The sequence below is a fragment of the Gossypium hirsutum genome, chromosome A05, assembly GCF_007990345.1.
Source record: "Gossypium hirsutum isolate 1008001.06 chromosome A05, Gossypium_hirsutum_v2.1, whole genome shotgun sequence".
NCBI classification, from domain to species: domain Eukaryota; kingdom Viridiplantae; phylum Streptophyta; class Magnoliopsida; order Malvales; family Malvaceae; genus Gossypium; species Gossypium hirsutum.
Genome location: NC_053428.1, coordinates 105,326,897 through 105,344,965, shown reverse-complemented (window position 1 = coordinate 105,344,965; position 18,069 = coordinate 105,326,897). Strand labels below are relative to the sequence as shown.

The window sequence follows — 18,069 nt, the reverse complement described above, 5'->3', positions numbered from 1 at the left end:
TTTGTGAGTTTCTCCCCACACACCGTGCACGTGTATTCTTGTATAACATGAGCTCTATACCCGGGCTCCGTCCGTTTAAGTGAAAGTAAACGCTATGCCTTCGTGAGTTAACTCGTCCTTCCGCACAGGCTAGTGAATACTTTCGGGTTACATATGACTTATGCTTTCGTGAGTTAACTTGTCCCTCCGCATAGGCATAGGTAAATGTAATCCCTCGAATTGAACTCGTGAGCCTGTGATGGGCTACGATCGAGGGTTCGTACTAATCTTAGTAGATGATAGTACGGACGATTTGAGTACCTATCTAGAATCGAAACTGCATATAGTGAACCATATGAGCCACCTAATTAGAGCCGTGCCGAACTCCTGTCCGCTAATGGTCACCAAATAAGTACACGGGAGAAACACCTCTTGTCTTTCATTTTCTTTACATTACGCTGTTATGCAAAAGAACTGAATCGGGTAGCTTAATTTGTTTCTCAATTTATAATTGTTGTAGTTACTAGCCAAGTTTGTTTTTATTCTTATTTTGCATCATACATTATAGGCATCATATTAGGAATGTGTTGACTAGAGATTGGTTGCCAAAAACGGGTTTCTAATGGAAGAGTCAATTATACAAACAACCGAGAAGAATACCATGGTTCGGTACTGGTCTCTAAAAACTCAAAAAGAAAAAGGGGATAGTTTAGTGGAGGGATGTATTGCTAATCTGCCCGAGCACGTAACTGTGAATGTTCGCCAGAATAACCTTGAAGATTTGGTTCGGGTTTGGAATCAGTGGGATTCAGACACTAGGGGTATCTTCATCGAGAGATATGGAGACATAGCCAATTTGATCGCTGTCAATGTAGACAAACGATTGATCCAAGCCATGGTCAGATTTTGGGATCCAGCTTACCAATGTTTTACCTTCAATCTAGAAGATATGACTCCGACTATTGAGGAGTACGTTGCTTTGCTTCATGTTGAAAATGCGCAATTCTATAAAGTATACGTGAAAGAGCCTGAGCCGATGACCTTCAAGAAAAAGTTAGTGAGATTGAGAGACATGACTGACGCATGGGCCGAAAAACAGATAAAGAAGAAAAATGAAACCATTTGCATTCCATGGTCTTCCCTACGAGAATTGGTTCTGAACCATCCTGACATGTTGAAAAGGGTAAATCTGTTCGCTTTGGCCATTTACGGTTTGATCATCTTCCCGAAAGTCCTTGGACACATAGAAGTTGTGGTGGTGGATTTTTTCGAAAAATTAAAACAAGGAATCAACCCTGTCCCGACTATCTTAGCCGAGACCTTCAGATCCTTAAATAGTTGTAGGAAAATAGGGAAATGACGCTTTATCGGATGCGTGCAGTTACTAAATGTCTGGATTTTGAGTCACTTCTGGAAAGTAGAGCTCACACCGTTCCATATGTTTTCAAAAACATTTGCCCCGTTGGAAGCTTATCTCAAGAAAGAATGGCCAAAGGAAGTCACTGAACAGCATTGGGTCTCAGTTTTTCAGAACCTTCGCGCCGAGGATATAACGTGGAGAGCACCATGGATCCGCCCTTCGGTTCTATTATACAAGGTTGGAAATCAAGATTGGGTACCACTACTTGGGTTATGGGGAAGAGTTGGATATGCCCCGCTATTAGTCCAAAGACAATTTTCTTCGCGATAATTCATACCCGCCACTGGAGGATTAGCACAGTCCGAGTTCGCTTTTACGGGAGAAGGGTATATGAAGAGGGTCCAAGACACTGCAAAGTCTTGGTAGAAAATTCATCTGATGGAATTGGTTCTATATGCTGATACCCTCACCCAAGATTACGACATATGGAGAAAGTAACGAGTGAACAGTCAGCAAATCTCGTCAACGAACTACACCATCCAGAATCCTTTCTCGGGGGAAATGCCGTCTGAGCTAGAAATGTCAAGACAAGAATTTGAATGAGAAAAGGCCAAGATGTCTCGGGACCTTAGCGCTCTTCAAGAGGAAAACTACCAATTGAAGATCGACGTTCATATTGAAAGATCCAGAACCGAGAAAGTGCAAAAAGAAGTTGAAGTCGTGAGAAATGACTTAAAGGACCTCCATCTGGAAAATAAAAAGTTAAGAGGCACAATAAAAAATAGTGGGCTGGGCAAGTCGTCGGCAGAATGGAAAGAAGAAATAAGAAACATTAAAGGCGGGATGGAATTTTGGAAAGGAAAAGCGAAGAAAGAGGAGGAAAAGGCTGCGCGAGCTATGATAGAACTGAGGAAGAAGAACGCCGAATATGAAGCTGTGTCTGCCGAGGTAATGACTAGTCGATCTAAACGTCAAGAACTAAAAGAAAGGATACGAGAGTTAGAAGATATGCTGCAAGATCGTCGACAACAACTAGATACTCTTTTGAAGGTTTTGGAAGAAAAAGATAGTCAATATGATAGAGACGTTCGTGCTTACGAAGAGGGCCTCCAAGAAAAAGAAATGCAACTTAGCTATTTGATCAATGAAGTTCGTGGGGTAGCCATGCACGTGGTACAATTATCGGAAGAAGCTGAAATTCTCATTTGCCAATTCCCTCCAAGTCAAAGATCAAACATATCAAAGTTCTTAGCTCGAGTAAAGAAATACGGTGATATAACTAGGAATTTTGTGTAATAGCTGAATCGAAAATGGAAAAATATTTTGTAATGAACTCTTTTGATGAATGAAATGCCTAAAATAGGGGCTATCTTGAAATCAACACCAACTTCTAGCATTTCTTTCATGACTAACATTCATTCGACATTTATGCATTCATTCATTTATTCATTCATTGCATATCCTATAATCATTCGCTGAGGTTAAAACATACAATTCGCAGTTGTAATACCACGAGACTGGAACCACGTCATTCGTATAGAACGCGTCGACAAGCTAGGGCAATGGAGGCTGAATTGAATGAAAGAATTGAAAGGATGGAAAGAGTTCAGAGGGAATTACAAGAATAACTGGCTAAGTCACAGCAAGAGACAAGAGACTTAATGGTGAGATCTCGAGAAGAATCACTCGAACAAAGAGACCAAATAGCCAAAATGATGAAAATGATGTCAGCTTTAGTTAAAGGAAAGGGACCCATGCAGAGCCTTGACGTCGAGGAACCTCGGTCAAGAGTTAATCATAGTCAAGATCCGCTCTATCCCCCAGGATTCACTCCGCCGCATGCCCACGCAACACAAAGAGGGTACACCCAAGGGGAACCCACAGACCTGGAACAACGAGCGGTGCCACCTGCTCACATAGGGGAGGGAGTGTTTGTATCAAACCCGGGGGCTAGTCCTGCTGATCCACTCGTTCCAAATTTGGATGATCCAGTAGAAATAGCCAAGTTGAAAATGAATGATCATGATGTTCAGGACAAGTATAGGAGCTTGGAAGAAAGGCTCAAGGCGATAGGAGGTACTTTTTTAATTAAGTAACCAAAATGAAAAATTTACTATAATTTAGTGATTAATAATGTAGTTTACCCGCTAAAATATTATATTGTTATATCAAATAGTGAAAGAGTGAAGTGTCCGCTTATTACTTTTCAGCTTGGCAATCATTGTTCATTATGCTTTTTTGTCCTTTTTGCCAACTGAATAATTATACTTGTATTTCCGCTGTATGTAAGAAAATTAGGTCTGTTTTTAGATTCAATTTGAAAAATAAGACTAAAACTTTGTTCCAATTCGACCTCAATAAAAAACATTAAAATTTGAATTTGATCTGTCGGTATGAAATTTTTTTATATAAAAATAAATTTAAAAAATATAATACATTAGATTTACTAAAAACATTAAAATAAATATTTTCTGATAAATAAATTTTTTTTTACAGAAAAATATATTTAAACAACGCTAAGATAAGTGCAACTTAACAAGCAAACACATTTAAAACAATAGAAAAATTAATAATAAAATAGAAGTTGTACAATACCCAAACATTAACAATAAAACATTATCAATATAATAATGAAATAATAGCAAAACAATGAAAAAATAATGGTAAAATAGTAAAAAAAAGCGGCAATTTTTTTTTGTTGCATATGGGCCGAGCTGAGTCCGAGCTAAAAAAGCTTACTTGAGGCTCAATTTGTTTAAAAAATGGGTCTTATTTTTTTGTTCAAACCCATTTTTCGAGCCTATATTCTTACTAAATTTTTTTATTTTTCGAACGGGTCTTCGAACCTATCCATAAACAAGTCTAAACTCCCAATCACGACAAAAAATTAAATTATAGATAATAATTTTTTTATGAAGGTAATATTGACATAATATACACATATTGGAAATAATGATATATATATAAAAATCCTATTACGTAAATATACATATATATATATATCAAATATACGTATATAATAAAACAGGTTCTAAGATTAATGACAATAAATAAGGATAAGAATATATACATAGGAATAGTATATCAAATATAATTAAAAATATATACATAAGATGGCATATAATTCAAACAACAATATTGAAAAATATATAGATACATAACGTAGAATAATAATATATATATATGCAGCACATGTTAAAAGAATACATATAATATACATATATTTCAAAGAAGATAATAATAATAATAAAAGCATAACTATTAATATGTTGCATAAAGTATATATATATATAAATAATGGTGTTAGATATATACTATAATAGTATAAAGATACATAACTAATAATCTTAATGTGTGTACATAATAATATATAAAAGTATGGTATTAAACATATATATAGCATATATAAAAGATATACGTAATATGATACATAAATATATTAAATTCACATACATAGACATAATACAAAAATATTAAAATAAAGTAGAAAGTGATACTATATACAAATATATACGTATGCATATATATAATAAAATATACACTAATATTATATAACATTAATACAAAAAATGATGATGTAATATAAAAATAAATATAATATAATAATATAAAGTAATTAAGATAATTCTATATATATATATGTACATAATAATAGTATACACTAATATTTTTAAATACTAAGAGTAAATATAATAATATTAAATAACAATGATATAATAATCTAGTGAAATTAATATTACAAATGCTATTTAAGAATAAAAAAATAAAAAAAAGGACGAAATTGAAGTCAAAACCGAAATCTTGGGGTGAAATTGGAAACAAAATAGGGAAATCGGACCAAATTGCAATGCGCGTGTGACTTAAAGGGACCAAAAGCGCAATATTGCCGACTGTTAAAATGCTGCGCTTGGCTAAGGACTAAATTGAAAAGTACGACAATGTCTAGGGCCGAATTAAAACAAAAAAAGAACCTGATTGTGAAGGAATGAAAAAGCGGAGGGGCTAAAAGTGAAATTAGCCCCTCAGATGAAAAGACATGCGGATCCTTGGAGCGGGTCGGGTCAGCAGACGGGTTAAACCAAAACGACGTCGTTTTGAGGCTTAAGTATAGCCCCCAAAACGACGTCGTTTTGGAGGGCTATAAATATGCCTAATTTCAGAAAAAAAAATCATTTGTGAGGGAAAAAGAAAAAAAAAAGAAAGAGAGAAAGAGAGAAAAAGAGAGATGAGGGAGAGGGGAGGGATTCCGGCGGGGTGCCGGTCACCGGCCGATCGTCGGCCCGTCGCCGGCGCCGTCCACCGTGCACGGTGGTCGGATTTTCAAAAAGGTAAATTTTTTTCTCGTTTTTTCTTGTTGTTTATTTTAATACTTTGTTATATTTTTAATATATATGTATGTATAAAATAGGCCTAAGGCCGAAACTAAAATGAAATAAAAGAAAAATAATCACCTGTTTTTTTGATTTTGATATTTTTGATTTTCTGATCTTGGTTGTGCTTCAAAATACTTGTTTTTGTGCTATGATTTCTATATATTTTTGAACTTTTTAAAGAAAAGAAAAAAAAGAACCCTTTTTACATTTTGTTTCATGGCTTTTATAGCCTGTTTTCACTGTCTGTTTGTTCTCTTTGTTGCTGTTGCGTGTCTTTCTCATTTTGCAGGGCATGGCTGGTGTTGGTGGAGCAGGTGGCCGGCAGTCAGGGGCATGGGGCCGTCAGAGGGTTGGTGGCGCAAGTGGGGGTAGGTTTGGTTAGGGTTTGCTAATTGTATGGGTTTGGGCCTTTGCTTGGTTAATTTAGGTGGGTATTTGGGCTGTTGTAAAAAGGGTAATTGGGTTGAGGGTTTGTAATGCAAATGGGCCTTGAATTGGGCCCAAAATTGGCCTGTGCAGTAAGAAAATACATTAGAGTGTGTAAGATGTAGTAAGCCACTTCTTAACTATTGTAACAATAAGTAACTCATTTATAAATTGAGAAACAACCATAAGATTGCAACATTTTTTATAATTCTTATTTGGATAAAATATATTCCCATTTTTTATATTCTTTTTATATTTGAGTTTTGGTACCTTTACTTTTATTTTTAAAAATTTATTATTATTATTATTATTATTATCTTCAAATTTAAAAGACAGATTCAGTTATTAATATAGTTAATTTATTTTGTTGTGAAATTTGTTTGTGTGGTATTTTGAAATAAAAAAATTATTTAATAGCCATGTAATAAAAAGAATGATATTGTAATAGACATGAATTTAACAAAAAAAATTAACAGTTTTTAAATTTAAAAAGTAAATTTCAAATATATAAAGAATACAAAGACTTGGAGCAGATTTTAACAATCTTATTTCTTATCTATGAACTTTCAAGTTTTCATTTAATTTGTCGTGCAAGAAGATTTTATATATATATATATATAAAACTTAAAACTACTAATAATATCTTCCAATCCCTTAAATATATTTAATTAACAATTTCATATAATCAATTTAGAGATATTAACTCAATTAACAATAAATAGAATTAATTAATTTTAATAAAAACAAATCAAGTATTTACCAAAAATTCTCTTATTTGCTCATATCCATACATCATAAAATAAATTATTAACCAATTATTTCAAACTGCAATTAAATAGAAGGGATGAATCTTAAAACTATATATGAGTTTTAGTTCAATATGTAATATTATATATAGAGTTTGATTTTGTATAATTTTATACTAAAAAATCATGATTTAATTCAATTTTTATAAATTACTAAGATAATTAACTATATATCATATTGAAATAATTTAGAGAGATTTACTTTATAAAAGAGATACATGTAATTATCATAATCAAATCAAATTAAGAATTGGCTAAATTTATTTGTTAGTCATTGTACTTTATGAAAGTTGTAGATTTAGTATATGTATTTTAATTTGATCAATTGTAGTCTTTGTACTTTTCGAATTTTAAAATTTTAGTCTTAATCCAAACAATAGCAATTAAAGTCATTTGTTTGAATTCAATTATTGGTCTTGTATTATGCATACAATTGTAGACTAGTCCATATTCTTCAACTAGACCATTCTAAGTCCCTATACTTTTCAAATTTTGAAACTTCAATCTTGAGTCAAATGATAGTCGCTAATCCATTAACTGAATTTTTAGTGAGTAATATGTAGAAATAATAAGTTGATGTAGCATACACATATGATAATTTGTTTGTCATATCATATTTTAAAAATAATAGAACTTAATGAATTTAACAATTATCATTTGGTGAGGATTGAAATTTTAAAATTCAAAAAGTATAAGGACTAAAAATGCCCAAATTAAAGTTGAGGGACTAAATCCATAACTTTCATAAAGTACAAGAACTAATAGCAGGATTTAACCTTTAGAAATTATAAAAAAAAAATTATTCTCTTATTTGTCCACGTACATGTAAAATAAAATAAGGGCATAATGTAACAACCCGTTTTTCAGTAGTGTCGAAAACAGTAATTTCGAGACCACAAATCCTACAAATAAGTCCATAATAATTATTAATTAACTTATATGAGTCAATTATAGTTTTATATTAAAATTTAAATTTGTTTATGAACAAATAGATAAAGACAAGTGGTTTGTTTCGAAAGTCGAGTGGTTTTCGAAAATGAGGTATTGGGATCTCATTTCTGTAAACCGAGCTCGTAAATATATAATATAAATATTTACTAAGTGATTATTTAGGTGTATCGAAGTTTGATTCAGAAATTTTAGTGATTTGATAATTAATTGAGTAAAAATGACTAAATTGTAAAGGTTGCAAAAGTAAACTATTATTAGGTTATTTGTGCTAAATGGATTAAATGTTACTATTGCAAGTGTTAATATGACAAATTCCACTTTTAAAAGATAGTGGCGGCTGGTGTAAGAATTTTTAAGTAAAATATTTTAATTATAATATTAAAATATATGTTAAAAGAAAAATAAAACTTAAGTAAAAAAAAAAAATAAAATACTATCATCTTCCCAAAATGCTAGAACCACCGAAAATGGAAGAGTAAAAACACCATTCTCAAGCTAAACATTCGGCCATTAATAAACCATTGCATGTAAGTGGGTTTCTCAATTATTTATTATAATTTTTATGTTTTTGATATCGTTACAACTAGATCTAGCTAACTCCGTATTTCTGTTTTCGAAACTGTTAAAGATTTTGGATTTTTCTATTGATGAATTTTTGTCATTCTTGATGTTAAGTGATGAATTTAAAGTGTTGATTGTTGATTAGGACTATTTTGTTAAGGTGATTTTTGATAGTTTTTAGTTAAAGAACTAATTTGATAAAATGTTAAAAATATACATGAAATTTTTGTGAAATTTCAATGAATATGGACTGTCCTAGTTTGTGAATAAATTTGTAAATAAATTCGGCTAGAATGGAAAATTGTAAAATTTTGTTAACTTTAGAATTTCAGGTTTAGGGATTAGATTGTAAAAAGGATAAAATATTAAGGATAATTTTATAATTTTTATGGAAACGTCAAATTGTGTAAATTTGATTATATAAGTGTTGAAATTGACTTAATCGAATAAACTTATTATATATAGATAGAGAAACGAGACAATTAGAGTTACATCGAGGATAAGCTAAGATATCAGATTAATTTTCGATTTTGTTTTTACAATTGTATTTATCGAGGTAAGTTTGTCTACACTTATCTCCCTTGAAGATTTCTCCAGAGTTGGTGAAAGAGTAGAGTGTTCATATGCTGAGCTGGGTTCGAATCTAGGTAAAATATTAACACACTTTATATCTGCTCAAATTCATCCATATTTATAAATAATTAATCAAAATATATATACACAAAAGAGGGGCTGGTCGTTCTGTATTTGTTTTTTTTTTTAAAATTATTTTCGCTTTGTATTTTTGGCTCAACAAAGAGGGGCTGGTCGTCTTAATAAAAAAAAATGATCGCGTGCATTTGTTGTTTAAAATACTTTATACTTTATCAAATAATAAAACAAATTTTAAATAATTCCAATGTAACATTTTTATATTTTTCTTTCAATATAAACATAAAGGAATCATTTAAATCTGAAAAAGAAGAAGAAGAAGAAGAGATTTTTTATGAGAGAATCAATGAGAAAAACGTTTTCCTAATATTCTTTAGCACATGCAGTTGCCTGGAAAAAAACAAACCATTTATTTAAAATAATTGAAGGGTTGAATTATAAATTAAGCATATTGGGAAAGTTAGTATATGCTAAATGGTTGTAAAGTAGAAAACTTTAAATGGTGGGACAGAGTTGCCTGACCTCAATCATTATCAATATTAATGTAGCAACAAAAAACATGTTTTTGCAGATGAAATAATAGAATATATACTTACAATTTGTTCCTACTTCTTCTGTCATACTGATTTATAAAACCCCAGATTTATGTTACAGTAAAGGATGTATCTTTAGTCTTTGATCCTAATTTAGTACTGATGTTGTTTCTGGCGGTGCTCTTGTTTTTGCTTCAGCAAATTCTCACTTGTGCACAAATTTATATCCCTGCTGATAATATTGCTCTAGATTGTGGTTCTTCAACTTCAGGCAATTCTGTAGCACTAGATGGTCGTTATTGGACCGGAGATAACATGTCGTGGTTCGCGGAGTCCGGTAACCAATCAGTGTCGGCCAGTGTCCAAAAGCATAACAGCTCTTTCCATGGTGTGCCTTACATGACTGCTAGAATGTCTAAATCCGAATTCACCTACATGTTCCCAGTTACTGCTGGTCAAAAATTTATCAGGCTCTATTTCAATCCTGCTCTGTACCATGGCTTTGACACCTCTGTCTATTTCTTCTCTGTCAAGGTAGGCCCTTATACACTGCTCAATAACTTCACTTCTTCCGTTACTGCCGATCGTTCGAGGAAAGGGTCGTCGATTAGAGAGTTCTGTGTAAGCTTGATGCAGAATCAAACTCTCAATGTAACTTTTACTCCCTCTTTGGAGGGTTCTTATGCTTTTGTCAATGGAATCGAAATTGTCTCGATGCCTACTAATCTCTATTACTCGACTTCAGATCATCACGGCATTAAGTTCATCGGTCTTAACACACGTTTCTGGATTGATAACTATACTGCACTCGAGAATGTTCATCGTTTAAACGTTGGGGGGCCATCAATCACCGCTGCAAGTGATACTGGCATGTATCGAAACTGGTACAATGACATTGATAATCTGATAGAAGCTGGTGTTGTTCCTAGTAATACTACTCTTGAACTCGACTATTCTAACATGCATGATTACACAGCTCCTGCTAATGTATATGAAACAGCTAGATCAATGGGAAACAACAGAACAGAGAACTTGTTGTACAATTTGACATGGAGTTTACCGGTTGATTCGGGATTCAGGTACCTTGTTAGACTCCATTTCTGTGAATTTGATCCGGCCCCAGAAAAGACGAGTGATAGGCGATTCCGGATCTTTATTGATAACAAGACCGCAGAGCCAGCATTCGATGTGATCGAAACTGCTGGCGGTAAATATAAACCAATCTATCATGACTATATGGTTATGATTGGAAACATTAGTGATATTAAAGGTGAACATTCCCTCTTTATAGCTTTGCATCCTAATAAAGAATACAGTGCTTATGCAGACGCTCTTCTGAATGGAATAGAAGTCTTTAAGTTGAATAACTCCGATGGCAATCTTGGCAGACCAAATCCCGAGCCCAAGTTGCCAGAAAAAGGCACCAAGAAAAAGAGTTCAAAAGACACGAAGAGGAAATTGCTTATTTTTATCAGTGTTGGTGGTATAGGCTTGTTGATTGTGCTTGTGTTAGTATGCTCCATCATCATTTGGCGACATAGAAAGATGCAGTATGGTTCACACTATAAACCATCATGTTTTTGCTGCTTGCTGGATCGTTCTAAAGGGAAATCATTCGTCGGGGCGAAAACCTCATCTCTGCCTGATGAATTGTGTCGTCGGTTTTCACTAGATGAGATCAAAGCTGCCACTAGCGACTTCAATCAAGATTTGATTATCGGGGTAGGCGGTTTCGGCAATGTTTACAAAGGTTTCCTGGATAATGGTGAAACAATACTGGCCATCAAACGCTTGAATCCAGAGTCGAAACAAGGTGCAAGAGAGTTCAAGACCGAGATCGAGATGCTATCCCAGCTTCGTCACATTCATTTGGTCTCTTTGGTGGGATATTGCAACGACAACAATGAGATGATCCTTGTGTACGATTACATGATCAACGGCACTCTCCGCGATCACCTTTACGACACTACCAACGAACCTCTAACATGGAAACAAAGGCTCAAGATATGCCATGGGGCAGCAATCGGATTGAATTACCTTCATACAGAAGTGAAGTATACTGTGATTCACCGTGATGTTAAGACCAGCAACATTCTCCTCGACCATAAATTCACTTCGAAAGTCGCGGATTTTGGCTTGTCGAAACTTGATCCGAAGCTCGACATGCTCAATACCGGTGTAAAGGGCACATGGGGATACTTGGATCCCGAATACGCTCGCGGTCATACATTGACCCAAAAATCCGATGTATACTCGTTCGGTGTAGTACTATTTGAAGTTTTATGTGCAAGGAAAGCTCTGGACAAGAGAGTATCAATGGAACAAATGAACTTAGCTCATTGGGTTAGAAAATGCATTGCTGATGGGACACTTCATCAAGCCATAGATCCAAAGCTGAAGGGAAAGATAGCTCCACAGTGTTTAAAGGTGTTTGTTGAAATTGCTGAAAGTTGCATACAAGAAATGGGAGTGAAGCGGCCATTCATGAATGATGTGATGGAAAGGCTAGGATTTGCATTGGAGCTTCAAGAAACTGCTGATGCTGAGTTAGTGAAGAGTAATCATGGCGACGACCATTGCTATCCGGACATCATTTTTCCGGTCAATCCCCGCGATGATGTCGATTTTGAAGCTTCAGATTCTGATGTTATTGCAGTTCATAACTCCATTCATGATTCTGGCTGTTCTCTATCTTCTGATGTTGTAACAAACACCAGTAATGCATAAGGATTTTGATTTATGTACAAATTTGAGTCGTGAGTATTCGTTCCAAATGGGTTATTGTGGTTTTGGTTAAAATGTGCTGTTAAAGTTTTAATTTTTATTTATTTAAAATCTCAGTAAATATTTTTTGTTAAAATTTATCAACTTAAAATTTTAATCAAGATATCCTCATATGATGTGGTATATAATTGACAGAAAATAAACATATTAAATTGACAAATCTTGAAAACTACTAATGATGATGTTGATAACGATTACACTAAGATTTTTAATTTGAAAAAAAAAATAGGAATATTGACTTTTTAACTTGTAAAATATATAGATTAATATTAAATTTTATACAAGTACAGGGACTAATAACACATTTTAACATGTGGTTTTTGACTTCATAATTGTGTCTTTTTATTATTTGCTATAATATATATTTTTAAAATATTTGTTTAGGAGATTACTTTAACATTGTCAGGTGTCAAGTTCAAGATAATGTCAAATCATCACAAGAGTGAATGTTATTTATGTCACAAGTGATCGAATGCAAAATATAATCAACACGACTTTAACTCACTTGGATATCGAGTTTAAAGTTATGAAATTTGTGTTGCAAATTTATTTGCTCGATGGCTTAATCAGCCCATTTAATACATAGAAGGTGATAACTATGAGAGTCAAATTTCGATTCTATATATACCTCGGCCCATTTCAGTTCTCCTCCCACCGAATTTTTTCTCAAACTCTCAGAACTCTTTAAAAAACCCTTATTATTTTCAAAAACTTTTTGGGAGAAAAAGTGATCATTTTAGGTTTTAGGAAGAATATGTAATAAATCATGTTGTCAATATAGTAAATAGGGGTGAAGTTAGAAATTGTTTTTAGGGGGTCAAAATTAAATTATAATTTTTACGATAATAAAAATGTAATTTCACCATTTTAATAGCCTATATCTTTATAATTTTTAAAGGATTAAATCAAATTTGTATCATTTTTAGGGAGCCAAAGTGTAATTTTACCTTTACTAATTTAAAATTTTAAAAATTTTAAAGGACCTAAATAAAAAAATTTCTATTTTAAGAGGATCGGGCCTCTTTCCAGCCCCCTAGCTACGCCCCTGATAGTAAAAGTTCCAACTTAATTTTTAATCTTTTTTTGTTACATTTGTAGAAATATTTTCAAGATTTTACAAATTTAAATACGTTTTTTGTGGTATTTCGAACAACAAAAATATTGAGTTGTTCGTGCTCGTGTAATTTAAAATTCCCAGAGCTTAGTTGACACATTATAGACAGTTTAAAGAGTGTTGATGATAAGTGTTAGAAGTAACATGTTTTAACCTCATTCTTAATACATTTTTGATTGATTATTTGATGTTAATTGTAAATTTTATGCTTCTAACACTTTAAAATTATGTTTTAATGCTTAAGAGAGCACTTAGGAGCAAAAAGAGTGAAAAAACGAGCGAAAAATGAGCGAAAATTGGAGTTTTGAAACAAGTTACAAGAGCCATATAGGTTGAACCATTTCACATAGCCAAGCCACACAGCCATGTTGATTTCACGGATTGCACACCAAACAGTGGAAAATCATGATTTTTAGGTTTTTCAAGCATTCTAAGACGTATATATGACAAAAATAAGAAGATAGGAGGGAGCCGTTGGAGAATATTCAAGAAAACAACTCAAAAACACCATTAAATCCTACTCTAAAGCAGATTTCCGTCAAGATTGAAAATTTATAATTGATTTCTTAGGAAGTTATCATGAGTTTCTTTATTTCCTTATGTTATATTGTATATTGTCTCTTGGATGTTTTTATTTTCAAGCATGAACTAATTTTCCAAATACATAGAGGAGATGACCCTATGATGGATTCTGTTGTTTGATTTTTATTTTACGCAATAAATATTTAGTTTCTTGTTCTCAATTATGTATGTTTAATTCTTGTTTTAATATTTCTAAATTATTAATCCGTGTTTAATGTGCTTAATTTGGTGGTTGAATAGACCCTGTTTAAGAGTAGATCTTGCATAGTTAAATGGAGTTGTATGCAATCCAAGAAACAAGACGACATAATCTACTGGATTTGAGTCAAATTTAATAGGGGAATCCATAGCACGATTCAATGCGATAATAGGGGTTTTAATTAGAAAGAAATTTCAATTAATTAACCCAGAGTCAGTTGTTCTTATGCTCAAAAAAGATATTTACATAATTTAGGAATTTTTATGGATCAAGGTGTTAAGTAAAGAAATTACGTAATTTAGATTGATAGTGACAGATGAAATCTAAGTGAATTCTTTCCTGAGTATTGCTTTACTTCTTGGTTGTTAATCGATTATTTTTGTGTTTTGTTCTTTGTCGTGTTCCTTAGTTAATTAATTTTAGTTTTTAATCAATCATTCGGTTAATAATAGAAACTTACTAGTATTTTTATTCTTCGTTGGAACGATATTTTTGTTTATCGTAACTATACTATTAATTGACAGGTATACTATTTGCTTTAATCAAATTTTTAGTTGGTTTATGACGCATCAGTTGATTTATATGTAACATATATGATAACAAAATTTATTATGATATTGAAGTTTCTTTCACTTTATTAGAAATAAAGAGGTTACAAACATATACATTCCATTTTGGATGCAAGTAAGTGATTATGATGATGGAATGTGTCATTTTAAGAACCGATCTTGCTATCGATGAGCAAGTGATAATTGAAGCTAGTAGTATCAATGTGTGTCTAAGGATAATGACAATAACGAATAGATGGGAATCTAGTGAAACACATTATGGCTGGAGAAGCTTTTCAAATAGGCCCCTCCACTACATGTAATTGTGGAGGAGATGGACTGAAATGGCAGGGCTTGGATTTTTTTGATGGTAAGAGGAACATTGCCAAACAAGAATTGACCAACAGAGCATGTACTGTGTTCGTGCGTTAAGCTTTGGGATTAATGATCTTAGCCATGCATATATGAGAAAATTACTCGGGATGATAAATTTTTACCCTATAAAACATGTACAATGATTCAGTCAAATGAGTTAAAAGACAATTCAATTTGGGAGAAGAGTATCTAATAATAAGAAAATGATGCATACCATTTAACCATCGATGAGCACTTCAGCAAAGTCATACTCAAGCATGCAACCTCTACAACTAGACTTGAAGCTTCTTACACAGTAATGCGACCCACTTGCCTATTCGACACTATTGTTTTAGGCCCTTATATCATATTAGTGAAGTATCGGATCATGTGGAGGTGAAGATGGACTTTATTGACTTATTATTATTATTTTCCTAAACCCTATCTTCACCCCCACATGGCGAACATGTCCTTTTTCTTTACATGTTATACACTTATCGAATTTCACATTATAAATAAATAAAAAATAAAAAAGGTACATTTTTAAGAATATCAATGGTCATTACTATAGAATCATGATCTTAAGAATTTGAATTTAGTCCTTACATCTTTATATTTAAGAATTTATTTTTTAAATTTTAAAATTCAAGTTTAATTATTTATATTATTAAAATTATTTTGTAAAATTTAAGTTTGACATCAATTTTTTAGGTTCATTGCTACCAAGTGAGTTTTTTATTTCAAAATGTTACATAAAAAATTTAACAATGTTAACAATTGGACCTGAATTTTACAATTCGAAAAATAGAGGGACTAAATTCTTAAAAAAATAAAAGTATAATGACTAAATTCTAAATATGTAAAGAGTGTAGTCACCTATGACATATTTTTAACCTTAAATTATATATAAATTAGTTTGGATTACATTTTTGAAATACATAAAAATATGAAAATTAAACTCATTACTAAACAAGTAATTAAAAAATCCAAAAAAGTTAAAAAAATACTTTGCATGAGTTCTCTACATCATCGGTGAATAATAATATGACAACATAGCGTTGAATAAGATAAAAAAATAAATACTATTAAAATTATTTAAACATAATTAATTAATTAATTATAAATTAATACTACTTGACCGTTAAACCAAGATTCTAAAACCTAAACTTGAGAACCTAATAAACCTTAGTAATATTTATTTATAATATTTATAATTAATATTTAATTATTTTAAATAAAATTGCTAATATTAACAAATTTTTATGAATTTTTTATTTAATATTTAATATTTCAAAATATACCAAACAATTTTTAAAAAAAATCAAATCCAATACTTACTATATTCCATATTAAAATTTTAATATTTAATTTTTAGCACTTACATTTTATTTTTTTCAGTTATCAAACATCGTCCAACTCAATTGGGAAGTCACCTAAAAACCAAACCTAAGTTCATAATAATAATAATTTTATTTTTCAAAAATAAAATACTATTAAATCATTAATCCGCCTTTTCCTTAAATAATTTTTTGTTCATTTTACGGTTTAGAATTTGTAACGGTCCCTCCGACAATATTATTTTCAAGATTCAACCATGCATTCTTTTCTTAAAAATGAAATGCGTTTACAATTACACCAACACTTATGAGTAATCCACTTCTTGTATTTAAAGTGATTTGGGTATCTACTCCAATTGTTCTTTACCATTATGGACGATGATTCTGATAAAATATGTACTTCCTCGGGAATGAAAGAAAAATCGATCTACATTCATTTCGTATTTTGGCTTAACCTTTTTAACTCCTCGATACTCAATCACATCCTCCCTTTTGAAGATTGAATGTGCCCCTAGAGTCCCATATTTAGTAATTCCTGAATTCTTTCTTCTGTATCGATGATAGAATACTTTTTTTACAGAAAATACCATTAATATGTATTTCCATCGAGATACTGAAATGGAAATACAACATCAGTTCTTTTCCTTGGTCTTGAATAAATTAAAATGGAATAATAAATTTATTTCTTCGTCTCTTTACCAATAAATCAACATTCTCGTGGAGAATAGTTTCTAAAATAATGTAAATATAGTTATTTTGCTTCTTTATAATTTCTTTTATTTTGTGATCTATATTATGTAAATATTTAATTATTTATAATGTAGTTATAAAAAAAACATATGGATAATTTCAAGGTGTCCATTCACTTGTAATATATATTAGAAATGCAGCACTTTTTTTTTTTCTTCTTTTAATTAATTGGTCTACATATATTTAATTTTCGATTAAATTTTGTAATATATATTAAAATTTTCTATACTTTCCCTTCCTTTTATTTATTTAAAATTAGTCTTTTTATTTTTCAAATTCATCATTTTCGATCTTTCCATTAACTCTATTTAAGAATTAAGTATAATTACAAATTTAACCCCTCAATCTTTATAACATTATCAATTTAACCCCTACTTTTTTATTTTATAAAAACTATAAAAATTACAAAAATTTATTAAAAGTTAAAAAATTATAGAATAATTAAAAAATTATAAAATTTTCCAAATGTGTCGAAAGATTAAAGATAAAAAAAAACTAGAACTTACTATTAATCACTACTACTAGAGATTTTAATTTGCAATTTTTATTTAGAAACAATAAATACTATGTTGTACCAAAAAAATATCACGTATATTTAACCAAAATCATTAGAAATTTAATGTTGATAAATTTAAATGTTTATAAATGATGTTGTGGCTAGTACCTTGGATAAGAGGCAAACGGAAGTAGATTGTATTCAAATTGTTCGATTTTAGAAAAAATATTCAAGTCTGAACTAAAAAGAAGAAACCAAACAGATT

General features: G+C 31.3%; 1 protein-coding gene and 1 long non-coding RNA gene across 2 annotated transcripts; both read left to right on the top strand.

Moving 5' to 3' along the window:
- Window positions 1-5,251: 5,251 nt before the first annotated feature.
- On the top strand, window positions 5,252-6,336 carry LOC107959642 (uncharacterized). The gene is made up of 2 exons (XR_001700855.2): window positions 5,252-5,667; window positions 6,002-6,336. It is a non-coding gene; the product is annotated as an uncharacterized lncRNA (long non-coding RNA).
- A 3,312-nt stretch (window positions 6,337-9,648) lies between these two features.
- Window positions 9,649-12,414, top strand: LOC107959641 (receptor-like protein kinase FERONIA). The gene has a single exon (XM_041114387.1). It carries the CDS (start codon window positions 9,803-9,805, stop codon window positions 12,365-12,367), a length of 2,565 nt encoding a protein of 854 aa, XP_040970321.1. The 5' UTR covers window positions 9,649-9,802; the 3' UTR covers window positions 12,368-12,414.
- The last annotated feature ends 5,655 nt before the right edge of the window (window positions 12,415-18,069 follow it).

What these genes read in the sequence shown, in the direction of transcription:
- LOC107959641 (XM_041114387.1), top strand. Translation starts at nt 9,803, where the DNA reads ATGTTGTTTCTGGCGGTGCTCTTGTTTTTGCTTCAGCAAATTCTCACT.